We start from the raw sequence: 23,480 nt of genomic DNA, 5'->3' as shown, positions 1-23,480 counted from the left end.
ATGCCTTGGGAAAAAAAGATTTTTTTATAGTCCTTGTTTTCCCACAAATACATCCTGGAGTACCTGGGTGCAGAGTCAGTAGTAATAAAGATTTTAATGAGTGAGCAAATGAGTGCATAAATTACTCAATTAACCAAAAAGAACAACATGGGCTTGAAGTTGATGTTAAAAGTATGAGATTCGTTTTTACAAACAATACCACTGTTCTTTTTTTTTTTTTTTAATTTTTTTAATATTTATTTTTTAGTTCTCGGCGGACACAACATCTTTGTTTGTATATGGTGCTGAGGATCGAACCCGGGCCGCACGCATTCCAGGCGAGCGCGCTACCGCTTGAGCCACATCCCCAGCCCAATACCACTGTTCTTTATCAATCAAAATTTTAGAATATTTTAAATAAGTGATTTGTCTTGAACATATAAAGGCAAATCCCATGCTTATTTATGTGCCAGGTTGTTATTATAGAGATAAATAAGAATTAGTCTCTCTTTTAAGTCTCCCAGACTGATTGGGAAAACAATTGATTCCATATCTCAGATAACAGAGCTATGGGAACAAGCTGTGGTGATATGGAGAATGATTAGAGCTGCAGGACTGTCAGCAGTCACGGGAACCACACACCTGGCATGAAGCTACAGCTCTGAGCAGGGTACTGCACATATCAAGGCCAACAGCCACAGCTCCTTGGAAGCCGCAGAAAAGCACAAGGTGCTTTACATCTCTAAAACAGTGTGGGACTTAAAAAAAAAAAAAAGTCACGTGGACTCTTTCCTTTTTTAAGGGACACAATACCTTTATTTTATTATATTATATTTATTTTTATGTGGTGCTAAAGCTGGAACCTGGTGCCTCAGAATGATAGGCAAGCACTCTACCACTGAACCATAACCCCAGCCCCTACATGGACTCTTAACCTAATTATCATTAAAAGTTTATACTCGAGTCTTGTCATCAAAATCACTTGAATAATTTTGAAATTAACTGTACCATTTGGGAATAATGCATGAGACTATATTTCGTTTCAATACAAAGGTGATAATGAAAATAGATCTATGTCTTTATGCATTAAAGCCCAATACAGTAGAAACAACAAAGGACATAAAACCACATACGTGTATATGTCTGCCCATATATATATTAGATTGAATCAAAATTTGTCAAAATGATTTTAATTTTGTACAAGTTATGCAAGCAGTTGGAGAAAAACTTAACTCCAGAATGTTTGGATATCATTTGCAGACAATTACTACGGTACCCCAAAGCCTCCAGCTGAACCAGCACCATTATTATTAAATGTAACAGACCAGATACTTCCAGGAGCCACTCCAAGTGCCGAAGGAAAACGGAAGAGAAATAAGTCAGTGAGCAACATGGAGAAAGCAAGTATAGAGCCTCCTGAGGAGGAGGAGGAGGAAAGGCCTGTGGTCAATGGAAACGGAGTCGCAGTAACGCCAGGTTGGTCATTCGTATTCTTCAGAAATTCATCACTTTTTCATTTTAGGTGTGAAATATATATTTCATATATTGTTGAATCTGTGTGTGTTCAGGTGTTAATATACTGCAATTATCTTTAAAGGGGGAAGATGATATTTTTTTGAGAGACGTGTTTTTTATTTTTGTGATGTGATGTTATATTTTATTTTGATTGTTTTCTTTAGGGAATTATATTTATACATAATGATGGAGTTCATTGTGACATATTCATGCATCCACATAACATAGTTTGTTCCATTTCATTCCCCAGTACATCCCCTTTCCCTCCTGGCTTTTCTTCTGGTGATCCTGTTCAGCTGCTCTGCTGTTCTCCCTTCTATTTTTTTTTTTTTAAAAATTAAGCTGTAGATGGACACAGTACCTTTATTTTATATATTTATTTATATGTGGTGCTAAGAATCAAACCCAGGGCCTCACACATGCTAGGCAAGTGCTCTACACTGAGTCTCAACCCCAGTCCCTTTCCTTCTATTTTTGTGACATCGATTTTTTTTACATGACAGTATAATGCATTTATGCACTTTGATGTATCATACATAGATGGGATATAATTTCTCATTTTTCTGAGTGTATATGTTGTAGAATCACATTGGTCATGCAGTCACATATATACATAAAGTAATAATGTCTGTTTTGTCCTACTATACTTCCCTCTACCTAATCTAAGGTAACTCTGTTCTTCTCTAATACTCCCCTCTTTCTTGTGAATTAGCATCCACATATTAGAGAAAACAATTAGGCCTTTGGTGTTTTGGGATTGGCTTATTTCACTTAGCATGATATTATTCAACTCCATTCATTTACTAGCAAAATTCCATAATTTCATTCTTCTTTAAAGCTGAGTAATAATTCATTGAATATATATACCACATTTTCTTTATCCATTCGTCTATTTCAGGACACCTAGGTTGGTTCCATAGTTTAGCTATTGTGAATTGAGCTGCTATAAACATTGATGTGGCTGCATTACTGTAGTATGCTGATTTTAAGTCCTTTGGGTATAAACCAAGGAGTGGAATAACTGGGTCAAACGTGGTTCCATTCCAAGTTTTCTGAGGAATCTGCATACTGCTTTCCATAGTGGTTGTACCAATTTTCAGTTGCACTAGCAATATATGAGTGCACCATTTTCCCTACATCCTCACCAACATTTTTTATTCTCTGTATTTTGATGATTGCCATTCTGTTTGGAGTGAGATGAAATCTTAGAGTAGTTTTGATTTGCATTCCTCTGATTGCTAGAGATGTTGAACACTTTTTTATATATTTATTGATTGATTATATTTCTTCTTCTGTGAGGTATCTGTTCATTTCCTTAGCCCATTTATTGATTGGGTTATTTGTGGGTTTTTTTGGTGTTAAGTTTTTTGAGTTCTTTATATATCCTAGAGATTAATGCTTTATGGGAGGTGCATGTAGTGAATATTTTCTCCCAATCTGTAGGCTCTCTCCTCACATTATTTATTATTTCCTTTGCTGAGAAAAAACTTTTTAATTTGAATCCATATAACTTATTGATTCTTTTTAAAAAATATTTTATTAGTTGTTGATGGACCTTTATTTATTTATATGTGGTGCTGAGAAGTGAACCCAGTGTCTCACACATGCTAGGCAACCACTCTACCACTGAGCCACAACCCCATCCCCTCATTTATTGATTCTTGATTTTACTTCTTGAACTTTAGGGTCTTGTTAAGGAAATCAGATCCTAGGGCGACATGGTGAAGATTTGGGTGTACTTTTTCTTCTATTAGGCTCAGGGTCTCTGTTCTAGTGCCTAAGTCTTTGATCCACTTTGAGTTGACTTTTGCGCAGGGTGAGAGATAGAGGTTTAATTTCATTTTATTACTTACAGATTGTTTTGCCAGCACCATTTGTTGAATAGGTTATATTTTCTCCAGGAATGTTTTTGGCAACCTTGTCTAGACCACGGCACAATAATACTGGGTGACTCTAACACGACTGGACAGATCTTCTAAACAAAAACTCAATAAGGAAACTATAGAACTAAGTAATACAACCAGTAATTTAGACTTAACAAACATATATAGAATATTTCATCTATCAATGAGCAAATATACTTTCTTCTCAGCAGCACATGGCTTCTTCTCTAAAATAGACCATATCTTGTAACACAAAGCAATTCTTAGTAAATTCAAAAAAGTAGAGATACTACCCTGCATTCTATCAGATCACAACGAAATTAGAAATCAATAATAAAATAAAAAAATGGAAGATAAAAAAATGTAACAAATGGAGACTAAATAATACATAATTGAATGATGAAGGGATAGTAGGAATAATCAAGGATGAAATAAAAAAATTCTTAGAAGTAAATGAGAATATAGATACAACATATCAAATTCTCTGGGACACTATGAAAGCAGTACAAAGAGGAAAGTTTATTGCACTGAGTGCCTTCATTAAAAAAATTAAAAGTCAACAAATAAATGACCTAACTAACACTACATCTCAAAGACTTAGAAAAAGAAGAGCAAATGAATACTAAAAGCAGTAGAAAACAGGAAATAATTAAAATCAGAGCTGAAATCAATGAAATTGAAAAAAAAAGAAACAATTCAAAAAATTGACAAAATAAATAGTTAGTTCTTTGAAAAAAATAAATAAAATAGATACCCCCCTGGCCATGTTAACAAAGAGAAAAAGAGAGAAAATTCAAGTTACTAAAATACAAGATAAAGAAGGAAATATCACAACGGACATGTTTGAATTACAGAAGATAATTAGAAACTATCTTGAAAATGTATACTCCAATAAAATAGAAACTATTGAGATATCAGCAAATTTCTAGAGACATATGACCTTCCCAAACTGAATTAGGAGGTTATACACAATTGAAAGAGACCAATTTCAAGTAATGAAATAGAGAACACCATCAGAAGCCTACCAACCAAGAAAAGCCCAGGACCAGATGATTGTCAGCCAAGTTCTACAAGACTTTTAAAAAAGAATTAATACCAATACTCCTCAAAGTATTGCATGAAATAGAATATTAGCCTCATTCTATGAGGCTAATATTACCCTGATGCCAAAACTATACAAATACACAACAAGGAAAGAAAATTTCAGACCAATCCCTGATGAACATAAATGCAAAAATTCTCTACAGAATTCTGGCAAATTTCATACAAAAATATATTTTAAAAGATAGTACACCACAATCAACTAGGGTTTATCCCAAGGGTGCAGGGTTGTTTCGACATATAGAAATCAATAAACATAATTTATCTTATTAATAGACTTAAATACGAGAATCATATGATCTTCTCAATAGATGGAGAAAAAGCATTTGACAAAATACAGCACACATTCATGTTCAAAACACTAGAAAACTAGGGATAGTAGGAATATATCTCAACATTGTAAATGCTATATGTGCTAAACCCAAGGCCAGCATCAATTCTAAATGGAGAAAAATTGAAAACATTTCCTCTAAAAACTGGAACAAGACAAGAATGTCCTCTTTCACCACTTCTATTCAACATCATCCTTAAAACTCTAACCAGAGAAATTAGACAAAAGAAAGAAATTAAAGGGATACAAATAGGTAAAGAAGAACTCAAACTATCACTATTTGCTAATGACATGATTCTATATCTAGAAGATCCAAAAAATTATACCAGAAACTTATAGAATAAATGAATTTAGCAAAGTTGCAGGATATAAAATCAACACCCATAAATCAAATGCATTCCTATACATCAGAGATGAATCCACTGAAAGAGAAATTAGGAAAACTACCCCATTCACAATAGCCTAAAAAAAAAAAAAACTGGGAATCAATCCAAGAAATGAGGTGAAAGACCTCTACAATGAAAACTACAGAACACTAAAGAAACAAATTGAAAAAAAAAACTCTGAAGATGGAAAGATCACCCATTCTCCTGGATAGGCAGAATTAATATTGTCAAAATGGTCATACTACCCAAAGCATTATAAAGATTTAATCCAATTACTATTAAAATCCCAATGACATTCTTCATAGAAATAGAAAAAGCAATCATGAAATTTATTTGGGAAAATAAAAGACCCCAAATGACAAAGCAATCCTTAGCAAGAAAAGTGAAGCAGGTGGCATCACTATACCAGACTTTATACTACAGAGCTATGGTAACAAAAATGATGTTGGCACCAAAACAGACTCGTAGACCAATGGTACAGTATAGAGGGAAGATGATTCTTATATCCAACTTACTTTATTTTTGTCATTTTCATTCAACTTCTTTTAATTTTTGGTTTCCCTTATACAATATTAATGACAATATAGAAAATGTCTTAAACCTCTTAGAAGGTTTTCCAAATCACATGATTATGTAAAATTATGAGGTGCTTTAAGTTAATATTAAATCTATTCTTTGAACTTTGGTTATGCATTTGTTTTTTATGTTTATATTTAGTATTAATAGAGCACAAAATTATTTTTAATAATATTCATAATTATTACAAAAACTATAGCATTCTGTTAGCCTCTTGTAGTAAGTTTTCAAAATGCTAGCTTTACCTATTAATTTTTTAATATGACATATCAGTGGACATTGAAATTCTAAGTATGTGTTCAAGCTCTTAAAAAATGTTAGCACATGCACCTTGAGGCATTATTATAAGATATTTCCTGCTACTACTTTGATGTGTATGTTTTTATTTTTCACTGTACTGCTTTTCTACTGACAGAGTATTTGAATTTTCATGCTCAGTTATTTTTTATCAAAGTAAAGCTTCATAAACTGACTTTTGATCTTCCTTTTCCAAAATATCTGTAAAGAGTGTTCTTCATTAAGCATAAGGCAAACATAGGAGACCAAATCTCATCTGAGCCTATTAAGGTAAAAAAAAAAAACATAAAAAGTGGTTTCATCTTGATGACTCAGGACAACTTTCTCCATTAGTATGCCCAGGTAAAACTGTATTCTCTGGCTATAGCAATCATGAGTTTCTAGATACAAATGCTAAAAAATCACCATCAGTAATTAATGTAACTTGTCTACTAAACAATGTTCATGCAGTGAAACACATTCCTTTTTTGATTTGCAAGTATCTGTGTGAAAATATTTGCTTTTCATGATATGAATAAAATGAATTTACATACATAATACACAGTTTTCTTTATTGATCTCTGATGTTGAGAAGTAAAATAACTAAGTTAAAGAAGTATCCATAAAAGAAGTAGAAGTTAGAGATCAGAGAACATTTACAGAATTTCTTGCTGGTTAACACCTTTTGGTCAAAAACAAAATATAGAATCCTTGATGATTTCTATTTCATTTTCAATTTGTGCTAGGTAAATGAAATAAAAGTATTCTTGAATCCAGTTTCTTAAACTAGGAAGTTATCGAATTGTGTTATGGGGCAGGGGCCTGTTGTGCATATCTGAGGGAGTCACAGAAGTCTCCTAGTCTCCAGTTCTTAAGATCAGGCTGAAAGATTTCAGATTTGTCTCTCAGAATAACAGGCATGAGTGACACTCTCCAGGTATGGAGCAGATCCTCTCAGTGAAGAGAAGGATGGCATGCCCCTCCCGCCCTCCAGTTTTAATGGGGGTCCCAGGGAAGTTTCTGACTGACAGCAGGACAACATCCGACTTTCAAGTCCCCACTATACGTGACAACTCTAGGTCACTGGCCATGCTGACCAGTTCAAATTGGAACCTATTCTTAGCTTTTATGGTTAAGGGGAAATATCTTTATATCCCTGAGTTCCGGGGTCTGGTCTGTATAAAGGTCACAAAAGCCTCCCCTTGACCTCTCCCTACACCCTATACACTCAAAGGGTAATTTGTGTTCTTCTATCAGCATTTTGGCCTACACTTCTTCAGATAACAGGTTGTTTGCTGAATGTAGCATATCCTACTGAAGTCAGGCGAGGCTGCAGGTAACTTGCTTTCTTAAAAAAAAGAAAAAAAAAAAACATGCAGGGGTCAGCACAGTGAGCCCAGTTTATAGAATTATTGCCTTAAACTCATGTTCCCACCACAACATCTGTCTGTTGCCTATCAATTAGGGATATATTAAATCTAAAAGAAATATACTATTCCCTTTAAATAATACATTAGGAGTGAAATGAGGTATTTTTATGGGTAGGTGGTTTTGTGGGTCCCAAAGAAAATGAACCAAATTGAATTCCTCTTGGTTAGCCACAGCCATATGACTGTCTCTAGACCCCTCAGCTTGAAGATGGTAGAGAACAACTAGACAGTCGGCAGATTCCACTAACAAAGGGTCTGTAAGCCTGGCTGGGCACATGGCCTTTTTACTCTCTTTTTCTTCCCTGCTATGTAAGTTGAGAGGTCTATTAATTAGGCCAGTGTTAAAAGATGGAAAGAACAGTCCCAAACCAGAAAATTGGCCCCCCATCCCTTATTAAAAATCTTTTGATAACTCCCATCTTTGAAATGCCTTCATTTTTCTTTGTTCATCCAATAAAGACTTTAGAAATTTCCTTGGCCTCCTCTCATACACATTTTCCAACATGTCACCATTTGGACTTCATTGCATTTATTTAGCAGTCTTAGTCTTGCTTTTATCTTCTTCCCATGCACATTCACCAGCTACGAATATTTCAGAGAATAACGAGAAAAACCGCTGCTTCTATTTTAGTTAACACTGCCTTATGTTGACGATAATAATAGTATCAAATCTTAATTCAGAATTTTAATATTGTAATCAGTGAGGCACAAAAAGTGAGAAAAGCTTATTGGGGTAAGCTTAATCCATTATAAAAGTAATGCAACACGGAGTGTGGATGGATGGGTTCTTTGTCTCGCCACTTCAAGGAATGAAATCCATAGACATGGAATGAGAACAAGGTAACAGGATTTATTAAAGTGATAGGAAGAAAGCAGAACTTCCAAAGAGGGAGGAGTTCTAAGTCACGGATGCCAATAGGTATCTGTTGTCTAGGGGTTTTTAAAGGCATATTTTATGACCTAGTGAAGGTGATTGGTGGAATGAGGAAGCAATCATGCTCTTCAAGCTCCCAGCTTAATAAGCCAATTAGAAGTGCATAAATCTAAACCCTTATTTTCATAATTAAGAGGACTGACCCAACCTTGTGATTTGGCACATCCATCCAGGAAAGAAAGTTTTTCGGGTCAGGGTAAATCTGGTGGTCAGCTGTTGCTAGGGCTAGCAGTAGGGGTAGTAAGGAAGAGCAATGTGGTTGAAGCTGTCAGCAGCAATGACAGGGTGTTCTAGCTAAGGAGGAGGTGGTTGGTTGAAGCTGTCAGGGGCAATGACAGAATGTTCTCCAGGCCTGATGTCTCCTTCTGGGATGGCATGGTCTCATTCCCTCCTCCTTTTCTCTGAAGGCTTTATCCTGTCTGCCTATGGGAGGTCTCCCTTTCTTTCTCATATGGTCAATAATAGTAATAAATAAGACAGTGATTAAATTCATTTGGAAGCTTACTATGTGATAGAAATACCTGACCTCATTATAGTTTGTATTAGTTTCTTTAATTATCCTAACAATTATATTAACTTGACATTTGTTTACTGATTAAAAAATAAAGTACACTATAGTTAAATAGATAATTTGCCTGGTCACTAGAATTAATATACAGGAAGCCTGGGTTCTGAACCTGTTTCTTGCCTCTGTGCTATCCTGAGTCTTATAAAACCAAACACATTCAAAAAAATGTTCTCTTTGTGATATAGACACATGACCACTATTTTACCTGTACATCTTTAAAAGTGGCATTATAAATTTCTATGCACCAAAAACTATTTCTTTCATTTCTAGAAATCATTTACAAGTGGACTTATTTCCCTCTATGCATATAAAAATTCCTAGTTTTTAATTTTTTATTCTATATTATATAAACATCAAAACTACCTGTATTTGGGTACTTACATACTTTACAAAGTAAATTAATTGCTCTGTGTGAATAAAGATTTTTAAAAGATTCTTCGGTTTTCATTTCTTACCTGTTTTTTCCCCCAATCTTTTCTCCTTTTAGCTATTGTTCACACTTAAACCTGTACCAGTGAAAATTCTCATGAGAATACTAACTTTGTGTAGAGCTCTCTCTTTTGGCTCAGAATTATATCATACATGTGGATTTAGCCTATAGTACCTAGGAAAACCACATAATAATGATTTTTCAGAGTCTCAGATCTGAATATTTGCTTTTCTTTCATATACCGCCTTGATGATGCAAATCAATATAATTCTCATAGAAATGTAGTTCTGTCCTTGCCAATAATAAAAATTATAAAAATAAATAATAATGACAACTCTCCTTTAATGAATACATGGAGTGGGTCATGCATATAGAACACATGTTAATGCTAATCCCTTAATAAATAAAATCCTTATTTTATGAATGAGATACTAAAACTTACACTAATGTACTAAAATAGGGTAAGAGTTTGTTTAATGGCAGAGCTGAGACTTAAACTCACTAGTACCTGAACTTGTCCCCTGACACAGCTCCCAGAGATGTTAGCCATGCTGAGGACAAAAGGTCTTCTGACCTCCATAAGTCATAACTCTGCAGTCCAGTGCATGCAGTCTGCATTGTATTCTAGATTTGTCTTTCACTGAGTTCATGGCAGGGGTGTTAAATCTTATGCTTGCAAGGATGACGATGCTGTCTTTAAACTGATGTTTTAAATTCATATCCCCAGGAAACCTTCCCTGACATTTGCCTCACCTGTACTTATACATCTTTATCTTTCTGTTTACCTTGTTAGGTAAATAGTTGACACCAAATACTGTGGATTTAGCTTTAGCCCAGATTTACTTACCCTCCTATGCTTCAAGCCATGTTTGTAACTACTGCCCATGGAAGCAGCTGAAATTCAACACGTTTCACTTAAACTCTTATCCCACAAAGCAAGCAAACCTGTTTACAAAATCCTTTATGTCATTTCTCTAATTCTTCTTTGACCCAGATAACTCAGAATTATCTTTGATCTTCTCTCCCCCAGGCTCATATTTTGTTATTAGACATAAATGATCACTATTTTCTTCGCTTTCACCTTTTTCTTCCAAATATCACTGCCCCATCTCAAAGGACTGCCTTGCTGACCCATTTGTGGATCGCAATTCCCTGGCTGATGCCTCCAGCTCCTTCCCTGTAAAATTGCCTTTTATCCCTCATCAAGTAAGGCTTCTCCAATCCCCATTCACTCAAGCAATTATAATTCTCAAAATTTGAATGAGCTTCTGTTTTTACTAGTTCAGGCTCTGGACATCTACCTAGGGACCCTGCATTTGACTAGAACATCTCTCTTTGCTTTCTTGCCCATCAATTCCCTGCATAAACTTTCTTCTCTTGTACATATGCCACACTCATCTGTCCCTTCTCTTTTTCTATTCAAAATCCAGTGGATGTTTTTTATATTCCCTAGGAATTTAGTTTTTGACTCCCATGATGAAAAGCCAAAGCTGATCATCTCTCTAATATCATTCACATTTTTCATTTGTTTGGAAGGTATTATTTAGCCTGGAACTCACAGGTAACTTTTGAACACATGAATGTCTGGCATCCTACAGACATTTTAAGAAATGTCTGGCCAAGAATTTCTTTTGCTTTTACTTGTTTCAGTGATTAGCATGTATCTTTACATACTTCAAGTTCTTAGTAAATCTTTACATTTTAGTCAGTTACAACTAATTTCTAGAGAATGTTAAAGACATACTGTATCAACACTGGATTTTTTTTAAATGCCCATTTTACACCATTTAGTATCTTCACTGCAGTGTTGCCTAAATTTGATCCTGCACTCTTGACAGTTGAATAACTAAAGAAAAATATGCAAAAGTGTGTTTTAAAATATATATTCTTAGCCAGGAAATCATGTAATCTTTCTAACTTTGAAAATATTGAAAACAGATGGTTAATAGATAAGCAGAGAGAATTTTATTTATTTTTTTTTTTTTTAAACATTGGACTCTTCTTCAGAAAAGCAAAGTTCTATACACCATAGTAATGGGGTTAGGCTTTTTTTTTTTTTTTTTTTTGGATTTCTTTCATTACATGAGTTATCTGCTAAACTTTTCCGGAAAGTAATTCACTATTATCTTGTAGCTTCCCCTCGTCAGCTATTAGTAAGCCTTGTACAAAGAATTAGAAATGCACATCTATTTTAAAAACAGTTAAATCTCTCTGTTAACACACACACACACAATGCCAGGAGGAACAGGGCCCCGTGAAAGCTACCTTCGCCAACAAAGGGAATACAGTATGTGCACACAGAGCTGCCTTCTCCAGGCCCCCAAACCCGCAATTAGTGCAAATGAACTGCCTCTCCCAGAGAGCAAACAGAGTGCCCCTTATGTGATCCCCGAGTGTCCTCAGCAATGATCTCAGTTCACCATTAGGGACCCACATCCAGGTCCTGTGCTGCTTGGCACGCTGACTGTGCATGCACCATCAGTCCTGGTCCTGTGAATGAGATCCTGTCACTGACAGAAGAATTATGCCCTCCGTAGTGAATCTCGCTGTTTTCCTGTGAATAATGCCCCACTCTGAAACCGCCCCCACGCCTATTCCCTGCTCATTTTTGTGTGAGTTCACAGAGACTGCGATTTGTGTAAGCACCCAGATCTTGAACATTTTGTAGGGGGAGAGGATAATTAATTTTATGATCTTGTTTCTAAATGCTGTTGTGGGTTTTATGTCTCCATTGGATGGGAAAAATTCTAGGACTATTTTTAAACTAACCTTCTAAAATTAGGTACTCCACTTAAAAATAAGGACCATTTCATCTTTTCTTAAAAGGATTACATCAAAGTTTACCCTGCCTTAAGGTAAAATAATCTGAGAAGGCAGATATAATTACAAAGTAATAGATGATCACTTTAGAGTTGTGGCTATGAACTATAGTAGTAATTGTAAATACCATGAAGATATGACATCATGAGTTTCAGGAGTGCCATTTTAATTCAAGGCAGACTCACTTTTCAATCAGACTGAAAGTGATCCCTTTATGTGAACATCTTCAAACCCTCAGACAGATTCAGCATTTTCTGGAGTTTGCACTCAACCTCTAAGTAAAGTGCTTTTCCACTTCTGAGGGTTTATATAAATTTTTGTGTGACAGAGATCTGCCACATGATGGAAGAATGCAGAACAAGAAGGACCAGGGAAATGTCCTCCATTCAGGCAGCACTTAGAGAAAGGCTGTGAACCAGTGGGGTTGTTGGGATGCCTTTGGGCTTACCAGGACTTCTTAGAGCCCTTTTCTCACATCACAACCAGCTACTCTCTCTCAGTCTCATTTTTGGCTATCTCTGCATTTCTTATGTCATACATCCTCTCAGAGAAGTGATCATGATTCTTAGTATGAAATCCAGCAACTCTGTTGTCCAAGGTGGCTCTAAGCCCCTGACTAGCATGTGCAAAGACCTGGGTTTTAGTGTGAGCACCACAAACAACAACAACAACAACAAAAGAAGGCTTCAATTACTTCTGACTTGGGGCTGGCCTCTCTGTCTAGAGAGGGCAAGAAGTCTCTGGATAAGGACTCTCTGAGCACCTGTTCCTTTTACCTGGATCCATTCTTGGGAACTTTTTGCACCTTTCTCCCTCCTGATTTCTCACTTTCATTAAAAAAAAAGAAAAAAGATAAGAAAAGAAAAAAGAATGCACTTGAAAAATCAAGATGAAAATCAAGTAAAGTTGTCTTCTTTTTCTCTTTCAGCCCTTTGAAGCTTCAGAAGTTGGCATTGTTTTATATAGTACTATTTTCCTTTTCTTTTTTCTGAAATTTTAAATCAAGCCTAAGACATATTGTATGTGTATATCCTGTATTTTATTTCGTATCTTGCTATGATCCTTGAATATTTTCAACATATGTATAAGTCATTCTCACCCCAGAGATTGTAGAGGATTTGGGTGGCTTGTTTTTGTATTATAGATATCTTTAGAATTCATTGCAGGATGAAAATCACAAGGCATAAACAATTTTAGAGCTGTAAGGATTATTATGGCTATTATTCCAGTCTACATTTATTAAAGTGTTAAAAATTAAATATTGTAGAAGGAAGAAACTATAGTAATTAAGGCAGCTCTCCTCCTCAGTTAATGGAAAATCATTTCCTCTACAGATCTTTTTCATTGATTCTTTTCAATTAACTTCTTTTTATATCTCAGGAAATATTTTCCCTTGTCATCTTCCTCTCATAGACCTTGAATTTTCTTTTTTCATGATTTTTCCATATTTTTATCCTTCACACAATTTGCAACCAATTGTGGGTTTTAAATATAGATGAAATACAATTTTGAAGCATTAAATACACTTTCTTATTCATTCACATTTCCCTGGCTTGTGCCTGAGTAGATGAGATCTAATTTACTTATAAATGATAAAAAATCATTTCCTCCCAGGATTGGGGATTTCTGTTTCCTCAGATTATATAGCATTTCGAAAAGCAGAACCATAGTAAACCATTGCACGATATTCCCTGAATTCTAATATTTTATTCTAGACTTGTGTTTTCTTCTTGGCCTCAAAAATAGAGGGAAATATTAGTAAGCATTTTAAAAATACAAGTGTTCATGCATTTTTACATATTCCATAGTATTTAAAAACCACTTCTCCATATGCTCATATCTTAAAGGTAGGAATTTGTAATGAATTCTTTTAGGACTTAGAACCACTTCTGGAGCACTAAAACATCAAAAACTACCAATTAAACATTACTAGTCAATGTGCATAGAGAAAAAACTTTGAAGGACCAGAATAATGTGGATGCCTGGACCACTGAGGAGGGAAACCTGATTTGCATTGTATTTCTCTTTGTACTTTAGAATTATGTATGACATGCATGTTCTATTACATCAAAAAAAAGTATTTTTTTAGGTGATGAGCAAAAAGCCACCAGTCATACAATGTGAATATATATTTAGCATTCACAATTCCTCTTCTTGTTTTAGAAGGTTTAGGCAAAGAAAGAAAATTCAGTAAGAGTTCTTTCTGAGCAATATTCTATAATCTTGACTTCTTTTGGTCAACTGGTTATGTAGAATTCAGGTAAGCTGCTACATGCTAACTTCATTTCTAAAGACAGTATCTTCCACTTTTCACTACAGGACATAATCTATCACATGGCCGTGATAAAAAATTAATTACATAAGAATAGAAACAAATTACACTAGAAATAAAATACTAAATACTCAATAATTATAAAAGTTATTAAAATAATATTTTTCTCTTGTCCAAATATCAATCCTGAAGTGTTAATCCATTTACAAGAGCCTATGGTTCAAATTCTAGTTAAGCACTCCAGCTCCCATCAGTGAACAGTCTTCTCGCCATAGTGGAGAATAATACCTTAGATCGATGTAATGAGCACACTTTTGATAGGATTGTCAGGTTTGCAAGAAATTGTAGCAAAATCTTCAGTCCTCACCATTCCCACACTGTGGCCAGTATCTCAACGGAGCAGATACCAAAGTGGAGAGCCATCACTTGCAAGCAGACTCATACTCAAGACTGCTTTAGAGGTATAGGAAGAGAGTAAGCCTTCAGCTAAAATAAGATTAGGGAGTGAAGCCTCTGATTCCGCTTTAAATCAGTACCCTCAAAGATGCCAAAGTGATGCCAAGTTCATAGCCTAGTAGCATCCCCTAGTGCCCAGGAAAAGCAAATGCAAAACTTGACAGGAAATAATAGAGAATATAAAGGGAAATGTGTGGTTTCTAAGAATATTTATTTTTTTCTCCTTTAAATTGCATAACCCCATTGCATGCCTTAATTTGGAAGAAAAGCTCCTTTCTGTATGCATTTTTTTTTCGGCACTTGCATTACTTTTTGAAAACACCCAATATCCTAACAATCATAGAAAATTGATTGTGGTACTTGTTTCTCTAGGTAGAAATAATTTTAATGGCTACACTGATTTAACTACTCAATGTATTTAGTAGTTATGATAATAATATATAACATTTACTGAACACTTACTATATTCTGGTAGTTTACTGTTCTTAGCACTTTATGTACATGTCACATCTAAATCTTGGAGGTAGGTAAGTTTATTGTCTCCATTGTACAGTTAAGGAAACTGGGGCACACACAGAGTGAGTAAATAACTTGCTCAGTATCACACTGTGAAGGACAGATTCAAACCCAGGTGGTCTGACACCAGTTAGTAATTATGTTCTCCTTCTTGTGGAGAGTATTTGTTGCTATCAGAGAATTGCTAAAGAAGAAGGAAATAAAGTTTTAATCTCAAATCAACCTTATTCTCTTTATCACTACAAATATGTCCCTTACTCTTCTTCTTCTCAACTTAAATATTCTTCAGCCATATTTACTTCCAAAGAACTAATATGAAGAGAGAGAAAAAATGGAATTTATTAAAATCTGTCACATAGCCATTAAAAATAAAAATCAAAGCGTTCTCTCTCACAAAGAGAAAAATCAATTTTGGAAATTCAAATTTTATGACAATTCAAAGAAATCAATTTTCTATCTAGCTTAAAAATCCTCCATTACTTCCCCTTATTTCCAAGGGTGGCAGTTACAGAAATCTTTACATTAACTGTGTGCATAAACCATGTCAAAATAAAATATGGATAACATCTAAAATGGATGTTCTTCTTCTTGAAGTGTTTTATTTTAGTTTCTGGGTTTTTTTTATAGAAATGGTGAGAACATTCAAAATCATTGCATTCTGATTTATCCTTTGTCTTATACTTGAGATATGGTAGAGCACAAAACATGTAAGCAAAGGTATAGCTACTATGTAAATTTTTATAATACCAAAATATTAGACTGGACCAGAGCTAGAAAAGTTATAAGGTCTGAACTGAATGCAAAAAAAAAAAAAAAAAAAAATGTGTACAATTTACTCTCTCTGAATTAAAAAGCTTTTCATCCTTTGTTCTATGTACAGATTCTTGAGCTCTTCTGAATTCTTATGGAAAGAGGGAAATCATATTTACTAAATTCAGCAAAAGATGAAAGGAATTCTATTTGTTAAATCTTCTCAACAGTGAAAGAGCAGTAAAACCTAGTTTCATAGGTCCTTGTTTATAAGACTTTACATCTCAAATGTCTCTTTTGTGCCTTAGTGTTTCTGTGGAATTTATTAGAGATTTAACAATCCTGGTCCCAGAGAAGTTTTTTCCATCATTGCCATTCTTTAAAAGAGGTGTTCCTTCTTTATTGAAATATTCTTTGTTTCTATTGTTAGTGCAAAAATCTCCTTGCTCTAGATTGTAATATATCTAAGCAACATAAAAAAAAAGCAATGTGGAATGCTCAAAAATGCTTCTGTTTGATAATCTGTTCACTTTGACTGCAAGCATCTTAAGGAAAAGTTACATTTTCTATATCCAAAGAATATGGATAAAATTTTAAATTTTGCAATAAAACCACACTGAGAAATGCATCTTATCATGAAGGACAATTTTACTTGGCCACCTTCTAAATAGGAAATACCTTCACATTGTTCTAAAAGGAAAACAAGCATGGATTATTTGACTTCTTTAGTCAGAATCTAAATAGTCCAAGGATTCTAAATAGACCACGGATCTGCCACACGTGTTCTGGGTGTGACGGTGTGTTTGCATACATATATTCCAGTGCAAACTATACGGGGCTGGAGGTCCTAAGAAGAATGGGCAACACAGGCTCCTGTGGTTGGGATGCAAGTTCAGGTTGTTTCTCTCCCTTTATTATTGAAAGTCCCTTCTGTTCTTAATGGTTAACTTTTTAACCACTCATGCAATGCCCAACCTGTCTGATTTTTACAACATTTAAACCAAATACAAAAAATAAAGACAATTATATTATCCAAAATGCAGGAAAATTCATTTCATTGTCCTTATTAAGTAGGGTAACAAATATAGCATGAAACAGTAACTTATAGTCCCAAGGACTATAAGTAAATATTAATCCAGTGGCTTGTAAGATGAACCCATTTGATAGACTATTTTATAAGTAATATGGTGTCCCTCTAAAATTCATGTTGAAGTCTAAACCTCCAGTCTCTCAGAATGTGACTTTATTTGGAAATAGGATTATTGTAGATATTTTAGTTAAGATGAGGCCATAGTGGAGTAGAGCATATCTGTGTTCCCATGTGACTGGTGTCCTTATTAAAAGGGGACTTCGGGATGCAGACACTGGGAGAATACCATATGAGGACTGAAATAATGCTTCCACAAACCTAGAAACTATCATAAGCTAGGAGAAGCTTGAAATAGATCCTTTCCCAGTCTCCAAAAGGAGCTGGCCCTGCCAACACTTTGATACAGAACTCCTCAATTCCAGTTCCATGAGATAGTAAATATCTGTTACAAGCCACTTAGTGTGTGGTATATGTTGACAACCTTAGCAAATCATTACGTGTGCTCTCGATCACACTCATCTTTGAGTATTGCTTAGCCCAGAGCCTGACATTTTATTTAGTAAGCTCCCAATAAATGTTTTTAAAACTACTTAATTTTTGACATTTCCCAGTAATGTAAGAACTATAAGACCAAATCCTTCTCTGCTTAACATTGGAGTTCCTCTGAAAACTAACTTAGTTTCTCTTGCTTCTGCTCATGGTTCCACTACGCATGGTTCCACTACGCATGGTTCCCAGGAAGTTACTGTATTTAACTCCCCTGGCCCCTTGATTCACTGCCCAGGCCTGATGGAGTATCTTATCTGATTGATACTGCTTGGAAGAATTATCTAGGCCTGCTTGGCTCGACTCCTCTTTTTCTTCCTCTAAATGCTCTGTTTTGCTCTTCTGGGAACAGGTTCTGCCACTACGTGAAAGGCTTTCCCTGGTTCAGCACTGCCAATAGATAAATTAGACTGATTCTGGGTTTTACCATCAGCCCTTGACTCTCACTATAACTATATCCCTAGATTAGTCTTTATGAATACTAAATGTGGGAAGGTCATGGTCTTCCATTTGCCTTCCTCATTTTACAGTCTTACTTTGTTCAGGTGGAGGAGACAGGTGCTACTTACTGCTTCCCTCTCAACCCCACTCATCAGAGCCTGATACAAAAAAAATTTTCACTCCCCCATTATAATAGCCCTTTTCAAATATCTTGCACATCATAGGAGTTTAGCTCATGGATGCTCATGTAATGATTGATTAAGAATAAAGAAATGAATGATAAATGGGTTAAACAAGGAGCACTTTGCTTACTAATCTCTGGCATAACCATAAATACGATTATAGACTTCTTCAAAGACGAGGCTTTTTTTTTTTTCAAGAGATGCCTGATATTTCCCTCAAGAATTTAATAGTATTATACAATGGTAGGGAAAAGTTCATTTGTTTATATCCAACCCTCTTGAATGAATTCTCCATCAGCGTATTCTGTATTTTCTTTTCATCATTCTTTAACCCATTCCAATCTGGCATCACCCATCACTCTACTGCAAACACTTCCATAGCAGGTAGCTAATGTCACCAGTGACCTTCATGTTAATTTTCTACCTATTTTGTATCTTTGTCTTTCTGGACTGTTCCAAATCTTTGTCCAAAGCCAACTGCTTTCTGCTCCTTTGCATGGTTTCTATGGCACCACAGTCAGCTGGTTTTCTTATTAATTCCACAGCTGCTTTCCTCATCAACATTTTGCCAGTTCCTCCTTCCAGTGACTCTTAAAGGTTGGAGTTTTTCAACAGCTGCTCTAGGGAATCTTGTCTTCACTTCTCACACTGTTTCTCTTGGCAAATTCATTTACTCATGGCTTAAATTATAATATAATCCAGCCATCTGCTGTTGTCTTTGGAGTTGATCCTCTCCAGCCCAGAACTCTCTGATTTGACATCTCCATTGTGGGATTGGCAGGGGCCTCTCACTCAGCATGTCCCAAACCAGGCCCATTGTCCTCCCTCTCCCGCAGAGTCCCGCTGCTCCTCTCATGTTCCATCCCTCAGAGAATTACTTCGCCTCCCACCAGGATTACCAGGACTTTTCCTTTCTCCTTATTAGTCTATTTTTTTTTTCTTTTTTGGAAATCAAACAAAATTCTACACTCCAAATATTTTATCAATCATCTTTTTCCCATTCTCAAGCTACAACACCATTTTTTTTTTCCAATCTGGAGCACACAAAAATAGCCCCCTGCTGGCCTGTAAGCCCACTCTTGCCATCCTCAAGTTCCCACTCAGTTGAGAGGATATTTGTGGACAATGAAAATCCAATTTTGTCTTCTCCTAGATGATTATCAATACCTTCTCATTGCTTTTGGGATACAGTTCCAAATCGTGAGACCATATGAGTAAGGCCTTGCCTGATCCAACTCCTGTTTATCAATTTCTCCCTTACTTCCTTCTGAAAGAAGTCCCAGATTTGATAGCCTATTGGAAAAGAGGCTTTCCTTGACTATGTAAGATCAGGTGAATACCCATGTGTAAGACTCTGTCTTTACTTTTTCAGTAGCTCTCATCACACTTAAAATTGGATGAAGATATAAGATTATATGAAGACTACACATGACTTCATTTGAATTTCATCAAAGCAAGAATCATGCCTCCCTTGTTCACTCTTCTATCCTCAGTGCCTGGCACCAGTGGAATACTTATTAAATATTGTTAAGTGAACACTGAATCAGTGCATCAGCTTGACCTTGCATTGTAATTTTCATTGCAACATGAGGTTTCGGTATATTCCACTTACATATCACAGTGTGTTCCACATATTGCAGCAAAGAGAATTTAATGAGAATGATACTACTTCCTTGTGCTGCTTCTTTTCTACACAACTTACAAAGTTAGACTCTCTATGCGGAATCAGGGAGACTACATCACTAACAGCCATAATATTTTTATAACTTCCCCCTTTATAAGGGCAAGGCAATCAAAGCTTATATGGTATTCTTTTGTTTCCTAATTTCTAAAAGATAATTTAATATTGCTGTCTTTGATTAATGCAGATAAGGAAAACATTGACCTAAGGAACTGCTACTTTAATTTACTTGTTTGTAATCTTTAGTGATTTTCAAAGTTCTAACAATAAGTATCAATATATGCAAAGACATATTCAAGAAAACTTCTCCCATCGCTGTCCAATTTTAGTATCCTAAAGTAATCACAATCGACAGTCTGTTGTACACATTCCCCACTACTTTCATGTTCTGTAAGTCAATTTAAAATTAGGGACTTTGGTGTTGGCTTATTTAGAAAAATAGTATTAATAATATGCATTGAATTACTCTTTCAAATAGTCATTATAAGCAAATTTTGGGTCAATGGATATAGATCTAATTCATTGTTTTTAAAACACATAGTTTTCCATAGTAATGATAAACACATTTTAATTAATCATATTTTTAAAAGACATTCATACCATTTCTAGGGTTTTCTTACCACAAACAATACTACAATAAATATTGTTATATAGATATTCTTATACAACAATGCCTTTATTTCTAGAGGATATGTCCTCAAAGTATAATAACTGAGTCAAAGTATATGTACATTTGCATATGTGTATGTACTTTAATTTTCATAGCAGGTGATTTCCCACACAATTGCAGAATCACCCCACATTGCCTCTTTTTCTAGTCCCATCCCTCTGAATCTCTGTTGTGCTCTCCTTGCTGTGTCAGGGCTCAATGGGCCCTTTGGGGGAGGTTCTGAAGCATATTTTCTTCTCATTTATACTAAGGATTTCTCCTTTTTCTAGGTTATATCTGCTCTATTCTTCCTTGGCATGTAAGGCTTATGGTCTGTTCTTAATGGCAGAAATTCTAACTGGACGGGGACAGGAGTTGTGGCTCAGTGGCAGAGCACTTGCCTAGCATGTGTGAGGCACTGGCTTTGATCCTCAGCATCACATATAAATAAATGAATAAAATAAAGGTTCATCAAAATCTAAAAAAAAAAATTTAAAAAAAGAAAAGCTAACTGGAAAAAAAAAACCATAAATAATATAGAGAAAAAATACCTTAGGGGATACTTTAAAAATATCTCCATTATACAGTTAGACCTACACCTTGACCAAAATGTTTTCCCAATAATCCCATCCTAAGAGAAAGAAGCCTTTAAAATTATCTCCCACCTCCCTCCCTAATGTTTCTCCTCTTGAGACCTTTAGAATGTCTTTATGTCTGACCTTTTCTCCATCCTCCAAAACCTGAATTCTCCCAAGATAGAGGTGCAGAACCCATGCTGTTACAAGGTTCTCCATGTAAAATTTTTCTCCTCTTTCAAAAACCTGTCTTTGACACGTAAAAGATTTCGGGCAATGAAATTATCCACCATTTACATTTAATTGTGTTTTGCAGAATTTCTTTTTCTTCTTACTTTTTATTTTCCTCTTCTTCCTTTTTTGAGATCTGTGTCCTATTCCATTATCAGGATACGGCTAGAATAATGCCCCCACTGTTGTGCACAGATAAGACACATGGGTAATTCACATTCTGAACTCTGCATGTTTGAGAATTACTTTCTTTGCCCACAGGGATGAATGATAGATATTTGGATAGAGTTAGGCTCTTGGGTTGCTGTATTCATCTAGACTAGATGTTACCATACCGAGTTTAAACATAGAGTATTTTGACAGCTGAAAGGTCCCATGTTCTTCTCTTCGTTTTCTCTTTGTGAGTAATCTTGTTTCTTCAATGAGAAAGCTGCTAATACTACCTTTTCACACTGTCAAATGGAAATTTCATCAAGATGTTTCTGGGGATCTGTATGTTTTACTCATCTGGCTTCAGATTCAGTGCAGGCTTGAGTACTTCTTTAATTCGGGTCAATTTTTTTCTATTACGTACAGCAGATTATTTCCTCCCAGGCTGTTCTTTTTTGTCATTCTGGAACTATACATTTACTTGTTGGAGTTGTTGGGTTTGTCCTCCGTAAATGTTATCGTTTCTCTTAAGGTATGTATCTGTTTTAGTTTTTATTCTGTTTCATTAGGTTTCTGTCGCTGCTGTAACATATCAATGCAGATTTCATGGCTTACATTATGTTATACTTCTGTAGGTTACAAGTTTGGTGTGGGCCTCAGTGGGCTAAAATCAATGTGTCCACAGGGCTACATTCCTCTCTGCAGTCTCTAGGGAGGAAACCAAGTTCTTGCCTTTCCCAGTGTCTTGAGGCAGCCCATATTCCTTGGCTTGTGCCCCTGTTTTTCTGTCTTCAGAGGAGCTGCAGCACAGCAGGGCAGCTCCTTGGCCTTCTTTTGTCTTATCTCCTCCACACCTGCCTGCCCCTTCTACTTTTAGGATCTTTGTGATTACAGTGAACCCACTTGGATAATCAAAGATAACACTCCCATCTCCTGGTCCTTAATTTAATCACACCTGCAGATCCTCTCTTGCCATACAAGGTAAATTGCCCAGGCCCCAGGCATTGGGACATGAACATCTTCAGGGTTCTGTTATTCTGCCTGCAGCACCTGTGTTGTGCAATATTTCTCATTAGCCTTCATAGAGAGTATTGCCTGGTGTGGTGTATTTCACACTCACCCCAGAGTTCCTGGCTGGAGAGACTAACCACATGCTCTTGTTCTTGTAGAATCCAGTGAACATGAAGACAAGAGTGCAGGTGCCTCAGGGGAGACGCCCTCCCAGCCTTATCCTGCACCTGTGTATGGTCAGCCTGAGGAGCCCAAGGAACAGATGGAGGACACAAAACCAACTAAGCCTGAAGAGAATGAGGACTCAGATCCATTGCCTGATAACTGGGAAATGGCCTATACAGAGAAGGGCGAAGTCTACTTCATTGAGTGAGTGTCTACCTTTCTTTGAACATTGCCATAAAATCATAACAGGGTACAAATGATGTGGCAAGTGGAGATGTGGGCAAAAGAATACAGCAGATGTTATGGTTGCTAGTAACAGCTTGCTTCTTAGGGAGAGAATAATGGGACAATGCCTTAACAAAGTTAAGGATCTTAGAATACAACTACATAGATCCAAGAATGAATTAATTAGTTGGTAAAATCTGTCACAATCGTAACTAAAAAGGCAAATCTCCATGTGATGTAACTATTGAATTAGAAATCGTCTAGACCTCATGGGGAGTTGCTTCCTCCTCTCCCTCAAGGACCCACATAGA

The 23,480-nt window shown here is 35.7% G+C and overlaps 1 protein-coding gene across 2 annotated transcripts in view; it reads left to right on the top strand.

Moving 5' to 3' along the window:
* Positions 1-23,480, top strand: part of Magi2 (membrane associated guanylate kinase, WW and PDZ domain containing 2) — a 1,283,222-nt gene that overhangs the window by 827,743 nt on the left and 431,999 nt on the right. For both annotated transcript variants that reach the window (XM_076862515.2, XM_076862511.2), the window contains exons 4-5: positions 1,240-1,455; positions 22,938-23,148. In XM_076862515.2, coding sequence (XP_076718630.2) covers positions 1,240-1,455; positions 22,938-23,148 — 427 coding nt within the window. The remainder of the gene's footprint in view (positions 1-1,239; positions 1,456-22,937; positions 23,149-23,480) is intronic.

The sequence above is a fragment of the Callospermophilus lateralis genome, chromosome 1 (assembly GCF_048772815.1).
Source record: "Callospermophilus lateralis isolate mCalLat2 chromosome 1, mCalLat2.hap1, whole genome shotgun sequence".
In the NCBI taxonomy this organism is placed as follows: Eukaryota; Metazoa; Chordata; class Mammalia; order Rodentia; family Sciuridae; genus Callospermophilus; species Callospermophilus lateralis.
Note: the sequence above shows the minus strand (reverse complement) of the source record. Positions and strands in the feature narration are given on the sequence as shown.